At 43.9% G+C, this 11,998-nt stretch overlaps 1 protein-coding gene across 1 annotated transcript in view; it reads left to right on the plus strand.

The window, feature by feature from the left end:
• The window catches only part of LOC135368450 (protocadherin Fat 3-like), a 213,163-nt gene that overhangs the window by 162,051 nt on the left and 39,114 nt on the right, over window positions 1–11,998 (plus strand). The window contains exons 12-14 of the mRNA XM_064601731.1: window positions 5,736–5,909; window positions 6,068–6,202; window positions 11,140–11,310. Of these exons, the coding sequence (XP_064457801.1) occupies window positions 5,736–5,909; window positions 6,068–6,202; window positions 11,140–11,310 (480 nt within the window). The remainder of the gene's footprint in view (window positions 1–5,735; window positions 5,910–6,067; window positions 6,203–11,139; window positions 11,311–11,998) is intronic.

An 11,998-nucleotide genomic window follows, 5' to 3' on the forward strand; every position in this document is an offset into this window, starting at 1 on the left:
CATGCCGATTATTCTATAGCGAATGAATCTGTCGCACGCCACAGGGCACTTCCCTTCCTTGAGCTCTCCGTCTGGTTTTGTTTTGTAAAGGGACGGACGGGAGGGGGGGATACTCTCACTCATCTTCTGTTTCGTTCGTCGAGCTGAATTGTTTCGTTTCGTAGCGTTCAGTAACTCTCTTCTTCTTCGTCCTTTTTTTATTTTTTAATTTTTTGCACAAGTCTCTTGGGAGTTCGTGGATGACTAGCCTTAGGGCGTGCATTAACCGTGCTCTTGAGGAGTATTGTGACCGCATTTGGTCGCAATGACTATGGGCTTTCTCTCCTGACGTCGTTATCGCAAAGCTTTTCGTTTCGATGCGGGCTATCTTACCCTCCGTTTCACTTTATCTTCTAAATGATTAATGGTAGCTAAACGAGTTGAAATAGAGCCAGTAAACGGTCGTTTATTGAATAAGCTGAAGGTTGATGTCAGTGCAGATGATGTGTCTTGACTACGTTATTTTTAGATGCTGCGGGTTATTTAAAACTAATAGCGGTTTCATACGTTGTAATGAAGTGCATGCAAAAGATGTTTGTCGCATGGAGGAATCGGGCGTTCTGGGCTTACTTCATGAGGAACTGTGCAGAAGGAAGACGAGGGGAAATCACCCAGTCTGAACAACTTGTGCTAAGATAAGGTGCGACGGAGCAGCTAGTGGGCAGATTGTCATTATGCTCCATCCATATAATGTACTACGAATGGTGAATACTAAAATTCGTGACTTGATAGCTAATTAATAATAATAAGCTAATAATTAATAACTATGAACTTGTACAAGTACAGTTTACAATATTCGAAGGACACGATTTATAAAGAAGACATTTCTCGGGGCAACACCGATAAGAAGATGCATGCAATCTTTAGTCGACCCTTAGGCAAAAAGAAAACAGTGAAAATTATTTTAGGCGTGACAAGTGTTTCCTGATTTTCGAGTGTCACCCAAGGGAGCAATTTTTCGCATATCACACACAACGCCTCCCGTACACTTCTTGGGTACTCTTCCGGGCTTTTCCTCAAGCTCAGTCGTGTCGTTGCAGCGACTGGCTTTGTAGAAACGAAAAATTTTGAAAGGGAGACTTTGTTGACGCAGCTCGACAAATCGAGCGAAGGGCGTATTCGATTTCGTAGCAGACACCCGTGACACCAACGCAGACGACAGTGTTGTCGCTTTAATTGCAGACGAAAGCGTAGGATGCACTGCATTATGCCGTTTGACGCCTTTTAGTGTGACAGAGTGTAATAACCGAAATAATTATGACAACTTATACTGCAACGTATATCGTTCTATACCAGTTAAGTAACTAAGCCGCATAAGTTAATGTGCGCCCCATCTTTTCGATCGCTGATTGATCCGTCTCACCTCTGGTATCACTGACGGTACTTGTTGTCCATGAGCGTGGGGTTCAGAGATTTCGGTTTCCTGCGGTTGGCAGCAGTCATTAGGAGCTTTCAAGACCGCGTTAGCCAAGTCCGTGGTGCAAATGGCAACAAACGCCTACAACTTCACTATCTGAGTGTAGAGCGATGTCTTGTGATTACATTACTTAACTGTGCAATTAACGTTTATCATTTATGACCAAATGTTTCGCTACTAACTGTTTTGTGCACGTACTCTCGTTGCTTGCTTTTCTTCTTCCTTTTTTTATTGTTAATGGCACACTATGCATGCTTAACGTGTTCTAAAGTTGGAAAGTTAAAGTTCGAATGTAACTAAAACAGAAAGGCAACAAGTTTATGTTGATGTTGACTGAGGTGTTTCATCGCCACAGGCGATACTCCACTCCATTGCTCGCAGTGAACAAAAAGTCGTAGGAAGAAAACGAACTGTTGAATTTACGAAAGTAAGGAAGCTTTTCAGATAAACATAGTCTGTGCTACGCTTTTACGTAATACGTACCTGAAAAGTAAATGTCACTCTTTTTGCTTTGCGAGTTAGGGGATAGAGGACATTGCAGATCTAGCTCTAGATACGTTCTTTACAAGAATACGAGTGGCATTCAACTTATTGATCTGCGAAGCGTGTCGAAATCACGAACTGCTTCGTTATACTTCATCGGTATTCATCCTCTAATTGTTGTTGTTGTTCGTCATGCACACCTCTACCACAAGTCCTCCTTCAGGCACGGCAGCTATTTTCGTCCACGTCAAAAGAGAGAAAGAGAGAGAAAAAAGAGAAAAGGAAAACGAAAAACGGCTTGCAACTAACTGAGGTGTCCAAAGAGAACAGTCTCTTGTCAACCATAGTAAATTGAAAGTAACGCAACGCTGTTTCTGAAAGCAAGGACGCACCTACAAACACCGTTTGACGCATGAGTGAATACAGTGAAGGATGACTGTATATGAGAGCAGCGGTAAATCATTTAGCGTGGGAGATTCGTGTCGTCGACCCCCCTCACACGTCGTCATCCCGTGCAGGTGAAAGCGTACTGCATTGCGAACGTAGCCGTAAAGACGCTATTTTTACAGCGCCACTCTTGTGCTTCTCAATGGGGCAACAACATCCTAACTATATATATGCCTGCGACTTTTGTTTGGTACGTCGCACTTAAGGTCTCTCGGTTGCGTGGAGCATGACGGATGGTAAATGCACATATCTATGAAAATGGTTTCATCGTTACACGCATCATGAACATTTTAATTACGGGAAACGTGAGGCACGTGTAGTGTATACAGAACGCTGTTGGACTTTCTAAACCTTTACCTGACGAATGTTGGAGCACGTGTCACGTTAGAAAGTTCGTGTTTTAACATCTGTTGATGGATGTATCAAGCTTGATGAGTGACGCCTTCTGAAAAACTTCCCAAAACATAAAAAAAAAAACATATCCCAACAAAAGCATATCGGGTAACACGTTGATAGATCTGCTTAGAATACTAATTATTTACGTAGTCTCATACTGTACTGGTGCAGGGGGGCGACATCGATTTCTTGTGATAATAATGGCGGTTATTTGTATTCTTTTGTTATATACATACACTCATAAGCACGTGCTTAAGCCTTATTAAAACTTCTTTGCGAGGTTACAGGCAGCAGCTGCGCATTATTTAGCCAGTCATGCAGGACCTTCTGGTGCAATTGAACGTTTAACATCCCCCTGAAGTCGGCCCGGGACGCATAGTAACCCCCGTCCCGCGCTCCTTCCTGCTGTTCTCTCTCCATCCGTTCACGTCTGTACGTTGCTCATAGCTATAGTTGCTTCGCGGCGCTAACACGAAATGAAAGGAAGCAGTGAAAGAAAAGAACTGTTAAACAAACAGGAGGCGTTTTGCAATACCGATAATACAGTATTCATAAAACACAGAAATAGTGCAAGAAATAATTCCACAAAAAGTCATGTATGCGAAGTACTCGAATTTTTAATTTACTTCAGCGTACTAGCCAGAACTTTGACGTTTTCTTTTGTGTGTATGTGTTCTGGTTAGGAATTTAGTTTTCGTAATTGACTCTTGACTTAAGTCAAGAGTCAATTACGAAAACAGATATAGTATCTTATACCTTTTCCACAATTACAAAAGGGAATTTTATGTAAATTCTGTAACCTGTTTGTGCTGTCTTCTGCGTTTTTTCTGTGTGGAAAGAACTCGACCGGCAATCGAGAGATGCTTGGTTGGTTTTCCGCAGCTGACTGACTTTTTCGACGACTGCCGTATTTCAATTGGTTTTCTGTAAGCGTTCTTCAACTATATGTATTGCTGTATTGATCTGTTTCGTTCACCTAATTTCTATCTAATCTACTTGATCTGATTTAAATTTTGTCTAGTTTGAGCGGTTTGGAGTACCCTCCACCCACGTTGGTGTTGCCAAATCTTCCATATCCTTTTTATTTTTCACTCACTCAAATTTTTTAATCCTGTTGAAAAGTAGTGTTTGCACAAAGCGGTGTACTTGTATAGCCTGCTAAAATGTATTATCTCAACGTGAACATAAAGTAACCCCCATCGCGCAGTCAGTCACTCACTTCTTTTTCTATACACACTTACTGGGCTCGTGAGCTAGGTTGTAGACACAAGGCAGTCTCTTTCTTCCTCTGAAGCAAATTACAGCGCGACCTCGGCTGTACAGCCTTTCTTGACGCATGTCTGACACTTTCTCCGGCGGCGACGAGGGATAAAACGGTCAGGTAGACAGGCACGGCAAACATTTTGGCCGAGAAGCGACAAGATGGAGGGCGCGTTGTTTGTTTGGCCTAGCGCGCTGCAAACATGGCAAATGTACGCAATCGGCCGTGTGCTGCCTTTACTTGCACCAAGGGATACTCTGTGAGTGATGTCGGCACATGGACGTGAATGTTCTAGCAGATTCCGCCTTCTATTATTGGCCGTAATCGGGGCAAGATGAGACTTGGGTTGTCACGTACGGGTGGTGTGGCGTTGACGTAGGAAGAAATAGTGGAACGTTTTGTTTCTATGAGAGGAACGATCAGAAAGCCTCCTGTATGGATTTATGTTTAAAGGTACCACAGGGAGCAGCAGACAGGCAGCTTATGTTGGCGTCGTAATATGGCGTCGGAAGTAATCCCGGAGTAATCCCCGATCCGCCAAGAAACAGTGCTGCCCCTGATGGGTTCGTGGCTGATTGATTGATTGATTGAGATGTAAAAAATATGGAGATGTTGCTACCTGGCTGACTATTTTCGTTTTAGACCCACTCTTATGCGCATGCGATGTACTTTTGCCGTCGTAGAGCCGAACGCGAAATTGTTGACAACTCCGTCACAATGTTGCCCGTATTAAATTTCCTTGTCGAAAAATTTGACGCAAGAGTGCATATCTGTTTAGCTCACAGCGTTTACGCACATAAATTACGTACACAGGAGTGTGACGTCAAAGCGTGAAATGTCGTCCCCGCTGCCACTCATTTAGTCCCAAGAGAGACTAATGGTTCTGGCACCGCATCTAGTCTCTTAAAGGAGTAAAATTATTCATTTCTCAGGCATAGAACCTTCGTCTTTCCGATCTTTTAGGTGCTCACACTTAAAGGAACAATAAAGCGCAACGATTTCTCATCGTTTGAGGAGACCAACGACAGGCCGCTCCGCACTAGCGTCCTTTTTGAGGAGGAGGGAAGGAAATTAAAACTGCGGTTCCGTTCGCGGACGAACGACGCAACGGATCAATCCCGTTACTTTTGTATTGTTGTCGAAGTAACTGCACCTTTCGTTTCGCGAGGACAAAATGTTTGCTCTTTAGTGCCCCATTAAGAAATTTCATGCAACGTTTTGGAGTTACGGCACGGTGTAAGGGTTAAATTAGCTGCATTGGCCGATAAAACGACGGAAACTGATAGAATTAGATTAAAAGTCACGAGAGTGAATTAATGTATAAGCGGTTAATTTCGCAGTCCTAATAATTGGCGAAATCGCATGGAGGCGCATTTGGGGAATGTTTCGCGGGACCTTAAGTTCCCGGTACGTTGATACTGGACGACAGAGTTCGGAGGGGAATCATTTACTTCGCGAGACTTTAATTTCGCTGAAAACTATAATTCTCGAAATTCGCGAAAATGAAGCCCTCACGAAAATCACCCCTTATACGCAGTATACGCCCAAAGCCTCGCGGACCGTTCCAACAAACAGAGCCCACTATTCTTTTTTCTATTTTTTTTTTCTTATTGAGTGCAAGTAGTCGCATACAAGGTATCGCTCTAGTGGTCTTGATTACGCTTTCTGATACAATGTGCATTGCTCCCGCAGGCTACGCAAATGGACAACTCCCTGCGGTATGCCATCGCTAAGGTGGAAGTGACGGTGAAAGACATCAACGACAACGTACCGGTGTTCGATTACGACATGTATAACATCACCATCATGGAGAACCTGCCTCCGGGTTTCACCGTCGTCCAGGTGCACGCTATAGACAGAGACTCCGTGAGTTATTTCAATTCAATTCAATTCAATTTCTCTTTTGATGATGCACATGAACAACCGTACGGCGATTTTGCGGTGTCCGAAACACCAAGCATATTTTTTCAGAGAGTTTCCCCAAAAAGAAAAAAAAAGTGATTTAAGACACGTTCATTATCCAGGGTGAAAATGCAGACTTCGTGTATCACCTGATCGACGAAACGGGAGGATTCATGATCGACGAAAAAGAAGGTTGGATTCGGGTGAAGGACCCTTCGAAGCTGGACAGGGAGAAAGTAGAGAAGCTTGGGATGAAGGTAAGGAATTTTTCCTCTAGGCATTACTCTACAGCGCAAGGCGTTCGAGAGGTTCTTATGTCAACAAAAGTTCCATTTCACCGTGTATTCAGACGAGCGACATTCCTACGGAATATTCTAGCGAAAGAAAAAATAGAAAATCTGCTCACAGGACGAAGTTCTGCGCGTAATATCGGGGCATCGTATCACATCGTATCGTATCACAGGAGCAGACAACAGGACGGACGGTGGCGTCTGCGTCTAATGGCTGAGCCAGAGGATATTTCTCATGGTTTGAAGAGCACTACGAGACATGACGTGGCAGCAGAAAGCTATGACGTTTTGCGCATCTTCTTGAAGTCGCTCGTGTGGATACAGGGTTGCTGGAAATTACAAGATAGATCCTGACAGGACAATGTCTTGTGTGACTTCACATCATAGGTGGCTGTTGCTGCATATTAAATGCATTTTTGCTTTCCTCTGGACTATTCGAAGAGTTGGATTGGCTTGTCCTTTGAGCTTGAGTGATCATCGATTGAGGAACACACCACGAGCGGTGTTAAATGTCCATCAATAGTCCTTCAATAGTCAGTATTCACCTTCTGTTCTACTTGTCTGTCTTCGACATACCAAGGACTTGGATCATTGTTCACCCATCGCCTCCTTGTTTCATATTACAGACTGACCAGTGTGTGCTCTGGTGTAGTGAGCCAGAAATTAGTGCAAAATTTCCTGATTCATCGTCAGTTCATGTATTTGTTGTTGGTGGTGTAACAAGATAGTTGCCTATAGGAGATGTTGCTGCCGACGTCTTTTTGTATAGCTACCTGGAGCATGGGGACAAGTAACGTCTTCTTTCCATTTTTTTTCTAGAAAAATTGATACAAACATGATTTGATCAACGTGACGCATCAAATTTGATTTCCAACAGACGAGCGACACTGTTCACGTTGTTCTTTTTTAAAACCAAGATATCACGTTGTATGCCATCACGCTGTCAAACCTTAGCTGTCATTGGTGGCAGCGCTTTCGTTGCTGGCTCTTCCTAACGGCTTCAGATATTCAACAACAGCAACAAAAAAGAAAAAAAACAAAGGAGAGCAAGAAAGGGAGAGAGAGAGAGAAAGCCTCAATTGCAGGTTCACAGAGTCCGAGAGCTCCGCATAATCAACCGACAGAACGGGTTGTGACATCACGTTGTTTACTCACTCTTTTCTTTCTGTGTTCTTTTTACTTACTCTGTTCTTTTTCTTTCTTTCTATTTTATAAGTATTTGCGTGACTAACCTTTCCTTTTTCGCTTTTTATTTTTTAATAAACATTCTCCCCCCCCCCCCTCGGATAATCTCTTTTTTTTTTTTTTTTGCATACTACTTCTCCCTCCCCACAGGTTACGTTCTATTGTAGCCCGCCCGGGTCAAGTGTGAGCCTGTGCTAGTGACGCGTATATGTTTAATACTCTACCGGCTACCGGTTCGCTTGAAGTTGCCTACTTCATGCGAGGTTACGGTGAACAGGTATATACGAGACGCCTTCCCAAATGTCAAATGTAAAAGCAACGCAGCATGCATGCTGGGATGTTCTATGGTTTTCACGAGATAAAATAATGACACGCCCTGGAAAAACTGACGTTAAGTATATTTCACATTTGTCAGTTTATGACCCTCGTCCTAGTTCTACTTCAAGTAAGCGTCTTCACCTGTTTGTGCGATGTTCTTTGACGGGAATCCAGGCCACCACCGCCGCCCGTGCGGTCGCACACATACGGAGACGCGCGCTCAGTGACCCGACGCGGCGTATAGGATGCTATTATGCGGTGTTCAGTCAGAGAAATGCGTTCGGCTCGGAAAATGGAAAGCGTATTATTTTCGCGATGCCGCTGCCAACAGCGGAAGAATAGAAAAAGCAAAATTCGTTCAGGCATATGGAAGAGATGCTACTTGGATCCTTTTCCCCATTTCTGCTCCTTTCATTTTACTTCTGTTTGTAAGTATAGCATGACAGATTTAAGGCTCTCGACATAAGACCGCAAAAGGAAAAGATTGGATGGCGAATAGTGCAAAATCGGAAGCTGCCGATGCGGAAAGGAGAGTATTCTACTTGCTTTGTATTCATTTATGTTCATACATAGCTTTCTGCCAGTTCGTGTTTTTCTCCCGCTCGGCGTCTCGCCCTTCCGTACCGCATAATAAATCGTGTACTATATCTTGCGGCTTGGTGTGTCTGAGGTACGGTCTTCGCTTCAAGAAACATTGTTCACGATTCTTTCTCTTCCCCCCCACCCTGCCGTTGCCTGGGGAACGATGAAGAATTTTAGGAGTCATAAACTCTCCCGCAATAAATCCTACATGGAACCGTAGCATATAGCGTAGAGTTTCGGAGATATACTCAAAGAAAACGTTCCTGATCCTTTTTTCTTTCACATCTCGTAGCCTTTCTTGATTTCTTAATACTTTTTTGTTTCTGTAGACTCCCTCGTTGGATCCTGCGCTAATTCCTTCGTAGTGTTCATCCTTTGAGGTTTTTCCTTCCATAACACCAAACAGATGACACCGGTTATGTTTTCCGAACGCTCAAGTATTGACCACAAGAGAAAATGACACTGGAAGATGACCACATATAATATACCTCAATGAGTATCCCTAAGGCTTATTACCCAGAAGAAAAAGAAAAAAAAAAAAACAACACGAAAAATGTCAGCTGAAAATGCACAGCACAACCTACTTACACTTTATGCGGAGCGAACGTACATTGAAACGGGTTTCTGTTCGGCTTCTTTACAGTCCAGTCGACTCGTATGAGGTTCAACTGTGACGGCGCGCAATAAAAGTTGAGCTGAAGGCCCTGCGGAGCAAGAAAATTATGGGCCATCCCGGAAAATGGGCTATTTGCCGCTCAGATTGAGGACAGGTGCCCGGATCAACCAGAATCATAGTGCGTTCCTCATATAAGCATGCTCTGCGCCGTATGCGGTGCAATTTGCCAAAGCACACATGGACAAAAAGGGTCTCGAGCGGTGGCTCTCTTTCTTCTGCAGACATCGTTCATAAATTTCGCAGGCAGGAGATGGAAGTATAGTCTGCGGGACTTGAAACAAGGCGGTTGTGAAATGGATGACGTCGAAGGATGAAGATTCGCTTACGGCAGGGGAATTCCAATTGCGCCGATTCGTTTTTTGCCGTTTCCGGTTTTCCAAATTACTTAATGCTTTTTCGTTTGGAAGTTTTTTCGAGCTTTTTTTTCGAGCGAAATGTATCCCGTCAACCCACCAGATGGCGCCCACAGGGCCTCTGTCCAGCAGCTCTGTCCTGTCCTACACGGTTAAAACAGAACTTCACGACGTAGCACGCTCATAGCCAACCATCATTCCGAATGATATCATTCTGTGTATTGATTTGTTGAAAATGGGAGGAGACGCCTATCTGGGACACATTATCTTGTCCCAGATAGGCGCCTCCCTCCTGTTTTGAAGAAATCATGACACAGAATGATATTCGGAATGATGGTTGGCTAGGAGCATGCAATGAGGTGAAGTTCTGTTTTAACAATGTATAGGTTCGACATTGGCGCACTACCTTTCGGGATGTAGAGTTAGCTATTACAACCAATAGGAACAAGAGTTTTTGTCTGAGAGAACTGTATCTGAAATGTATCTGCAAGTGTACACTCTTAGAAATGAACTTCACCACATAGCACGCTCCTAGCCAACCATCATCCCGAATGACAACGTTCTCGCCCCTGACTTGCTGAAAACGGGAGGAGGAGCCTATTTTGTGTCCATTATGCACGGCACAAAATAGGCTCCTCCTCCCGTTTTCAACAAATCTAAGGCGAGAACGTTGTCATTCGGGGTGATGGTTGGCTAGGAGCGTGCTATGTGGTGAAGTTCATTTTTAAGAGTGTAGCAAAAGCGTATCGGATTTCAAGGCTGTAAGTTAAGCTCATGAAGGAGCTCTCAATCACGAAGAAGGGAAGAAGTATTTTACTATAGAGGAAATATACTTTCTGTCATTATTTGGTACCCTTCTCGTGTGTTCGTCGCCCTTTGAACTTCGTTGAACTCTTACAAGTTATTTGAAATTCAAGGTCGTCGACCAATTATGGTCTCACGAACACGGTGATACACACAAGATACATTTAAAAGCGTCTGCGGAAAACCTGCGTTAATTTCTAAATGATCTGATCGAAAGCCAATAATTTCAGCTTAATTTTATTGTATCAATTGTACTTTTCTGTAAATGTATGTGTGCGCCAATACCATGCCCCCCCCCCCCCCCGTGGCTTTTATTGGGCACGAATAAACATATTATTAATATTATTAAAAAAAGATAACATGACGACGTGTACTGATATGCATATTTCTTAATGTTATTGCGTTTGCTGTATGACACGTACGCTTCGTCAGCATGGAAATTTTCTACGAACGCCAGTATGAAAGTGATGGTACGGGATAAAATCGGCGGTCATCCTGTGAATATGATGGAAAGCGACTGTTCTGAGGCTAGAACACACAAACTGGCAAACACAACACAAGGCTCAGGGCGCCTAAGAAAATGGAAGGTTCAAATACGGCAGTCGTCGAAACAGCCAGACAGCGGCAAGAATTGAACCCGTACATCTTAGTTGCCGGTCAAGTGCACTAGCCACTACGCCACACTGGCAGAGGAGGCGTGTCACTGGCGCGCCAGCGTGGCGTAGTGGTTAGCGCACTTGACCCGCAATCAAGAGATGCGGGTTCGATTCGTGCCAGCTATGTGGCCTGTTCCGCGAATGCTATATTTCAACCTTTCATATGTCACCGCATATTTGCATGGTTCATATCCTTTTGATTTTATCTTAATGGCTTTTCACATGGGTACGGTAAACGAAATGTACACGATGAGGCTTTTTGTTATCCTACTTGCAATCTTGAACGAGGGCGGGAACCTTATTATGAGTAATTCTTCTTGTACGTTTCAGGTCCTGGCTTTGGAGAGGAAGCCCAATGTGAACCCCGAGGCGAAGGCCAGTACAACAGTGGTAGAGGTATCCTTGTTGGACGCCAATGACAACAATCCCCAGTTCATCCCTGAGGGCGTTTACGTCTTCTCTGTCACTGAGACTGACCCTCCACAGACCATCATCGGATCGGTATGTACACGTTACTCGGATCCCTTTCTCTTCTACAGTGATCAATTTCGCGAAGATCCTGTCCCTTACGTCGCATCGCCGAAACCCTTCTCTCCCTTGGCGCGAGATAAAGCCAAGGAAAGAGAAAAGGCGCGCGATGCAGATTGGTCAATTCGGAGAGTCACGTTGGTTGTGACGTTGGCGTCACGTGCTTAGGAGGAAACAACGAAAAAGTGGCGGCGGCGGACCACAATCAACAGGGCCAGGGATTTTCCCTGGACTCTAATTTTGGCTGTGTATAAATATTTCAAGGACATCCAGCTAATTGGTCTCTTGTGATCTCATACTGTTATTTTAGTCATTTTATCATATGTGGTAACTGTCTCCGGTAGTTCTTAAATAATCATCTCTGATTTTACTTTTGCCATTGCACATACCATTGCTTGGCGCTCTATAGCCTTGGTAGCTTTTGCGCAATAAACCCTAATTATCATCATCATCATCATCATCATCTAATTTTGGGGGGATGCTTGCGGAATGTAGGGGGTGTATCACCTAGTCGTCGTTCCATCAGCACTGTACTGCATATAGACAGTCGTTATCAGTAGTCTGATATCTCACCGTTAAAAATCCATCGTTTAAAATACCCCAGTTGTTCAAAATCCCTGATTTCTAAACTGAAGCTTTAATATGAAGGATGGCGGAATGA

This window comes from Ornithodoros turicata, chromosome 9, assembly GCF_037126465.1.
Source record: "Ornithodoros turicata isolate Travis chromosome 9, ASM3712646v1, whole genome shotgun sequence".
Classification (NCBI taxonomy): domain Eukaryota; kingdom Metazoa; phylum Arthropoda; class Arachnida; order Ixodida; family Argasidae; genus Ornithodoros; species Ornithodoros turicata.